Below are 2321 nucleotides of genomic sequence, written 5' to 3'. Positions count from 1 at the left end.
TCGTAGTACTAATCAAATGGCCAAAGAACCGATAATATCTGAACGAAGCATCTGACGCATTTTCCAAAATAAGCTCAAGGTAAAGCTTTAAAAGTTCCAAGGCAAAAGATCTTGCACCAAAGCAACAAAAAGTTAGACTCGAATGAGCAAAGGAGTTGCTACGCTGGGCCAATTTGGAGAGCAAGTTGAGAACTAAAAAATAAGCCAGTTTCGATACGCTGAAGAAAGCTTTTATTCAGGAATAGGCCAAAATACTGGAAGATCACAGCCATAGTCAAGACAAAAGGTGGCCACATCAAGCTAGAGTGAATGGATTGTGAAATTTTAATTATTTTCACAAATTTTTGTAATTTGAATCAATAAAAAAATAATGTGATCGCTTGAATAGGTAACACTTCAATTATCTGACCCTGAATAATAAACTTGCATTCTTAAAAAATAGTGGCACAGCGAACCTGCTTTCTAGGAAGTCAATTGGAACGCATACACACTCGTATGTATAAAAACTGGTTGATACCTGCTGCCCAAAAACAAAAAAAAAAATTATTACTATGTAGCAAAACGCAGTGTTAAGTTATACACTAACAATGCTATGTATTTTATCTGTTATGTAGGCTGATTTACAATTTTCGAAGATTTCGATTTCATGAAGGTCTTCCAGGAATGTAACGGAACAGAAGGGCGAGGCAAGAAATGATTGATTGTTAAGTGTTTTAAAGTATGGCTTGTGTAAGTTAGTAGGGTAGGTATGATAGTATGTACAATATTTATATCAATTGATTTAATGAAATACATTTTCTTTAATAAAATAAATTTTGTCGTCCTGAAAAGGACGGATTAATTGATAGTTAATTCTCCACGTATATGTATTCGTATTTTAATAAATAAAATAAAATAATTTAAGCCTTCTTTTCTGTTTTCTTTGGCAAAAGTACAGCCTGAATGTTTGGTAGTACACCACCTTGTGCAATTGTAACACCAGACAATAATTTGTTCAATTCTTCATCATTACGTATGGCCAACTGTAAATGACGAGGAATGATTCTTGTCTTCTTATTATCGCGTGCTGCATTGCCAGCCAATTCAAGAACTTCAGCAGCCAAATATTCCATAACGGCAGCTAAGTAGACTGGAGCACCTGCACCAACGCGTTCAGCATAATTGCCTTTACGCAATAATCGATGAATACGACCAACTGGAAATTGTAATCCAGCACGATTTGATCGTGACTTTGCCTTGCCTTTAACTTTACCACCTTTACCACGACCAGACATAGTTGAGTTGAGTTTCTAGTAGTTGAGATTTATAAAAATTGGATCTATTTTTTTTAATGATTTTTTTTTTTTTTTTTGCAGTAGGTGGAAAGCATCGAAAGCCACAGTGTGAGACTTGAACCCACTAAAACCACCTCTTAGGAATGCATAGAGAATAGATTCCAAGCAATGGACCGTGAAGGTCCAGGGCTAGGAACCCCATTCCAGTATCAACGACGGGGGTGAAGAGCTTCGAGAAGGCTTAACATCTACATAGTAGATATATCTAAGCCATGAAGTTTGTGTAATTTTGAAAGACGGACGGACTATTAATTAAGTTGAGACAACTTAATGGTATGAGAGGTGGTTACTTATACACACGTAGGAGGGGATTGCTGTAACCACGGTTGTAAAGCGGGATTACAGGAGGAGAGTGGGCAATGTCGTCCAGATGGAGGGATAGGAACTGAGGGGGCTTATGCTTCATTGCGAGTAATAGGTCGGTTGGAAGTTGATTTGTTCTTAATAAATCAGGAGGGATGTTATGAGCTCTAGTGAAATAACGTCGGGCTTGTGACAGTAAATAGTCATCGAGCCGTTCGATATTGGCGGAGTTGTAGACATATTGGACAGAGTAGTGGTAGCCATTTGGCTTGCGCTTGTAGTTAATACAATCGCGAAGAATTTTTCTTTCAAACGCGCGAAGGCGTTCCATCTGAGCTGAGGAGATACCTGACCAGATGGGAAATGAGTAAGTGAAAAGGGGACGAATGAGTTGCTTGTAGCATAGGAGTTTTGTTTGAACATTAAGTTGGTTGTGGCGTCGAAGCGCATTTTTAAGGCTCAGATGGCGGAAGGACACATTCTTGACAACATAGTCAATGTGAGGAATGAAGTTATGTTTGGGAGAGAACATAACTCCAAGGTATTTGAACTTGTCAACGAGTTTAATAGGGGATCCATTAAGCATAAGCTTAATGTTAGAGGTTTTATAGCTCCTAGGGCGGTTGCGAGCATTGCCAGTGAAGGCGATAGCAGAGACTTTGAGGGGGTTGAGTTTGAGCTTCC

The 2321-nt window shown here is 38.6% G+C and overlaps 1 protein-coding gene across 1 annotated transcript; it reads right to left on the bottom strand.

Annotated features, from left to right (window-relative positions):
* Positions 1-878: 878 nt before the first annotated feature.
* Positions 879-1322, bottom strand: LOC119663008 (histone H2A). Its single transcript, XM_038072669.1, has one exon. The coding sequence runs from the start codon at positions 1272-1274 to the stop codon at positions 900-902; it is 375 nt and encodes a 124-aa protein (XP_037928597.1). The 5' UTR covers positions 1275-1322; the 3' UTR covers positions 879-899.
* Positions 1323-2321: the final 999 nt, after the last annotated feature.

This window comes from Teleopsis dalmanni, unplaced genomic scaffold, assembly GCF_002237135.1.
Source record: "Teleopsis dalmanni isolate 2A unplaced genomic scaffold, ASM223713v2 unscaffolded_contig_0076, whole genome shotgun sequence".
Lineage (NCBI taxonomy): Eukaryota > Metazoa > Arthropoda > Insecta > Diptera > Diopsidae > Teleopsis > Teleopsis dalmanni.
The sequence above is the reverse complement of the archived record's forward strand: the minus strand, read 5'-3'. Positions and strand labels throughout refer to the sequence as shown.

Coding starts and splice junctions, on each gene's coding strand:
- LOC119663008 (XM_038072669.1), bottom strand. CDS start 1,274: ATGTCTGGTCGTGGTAAAGGTGGTAAAGTTAAAGGCAAGGCAAAGTCA.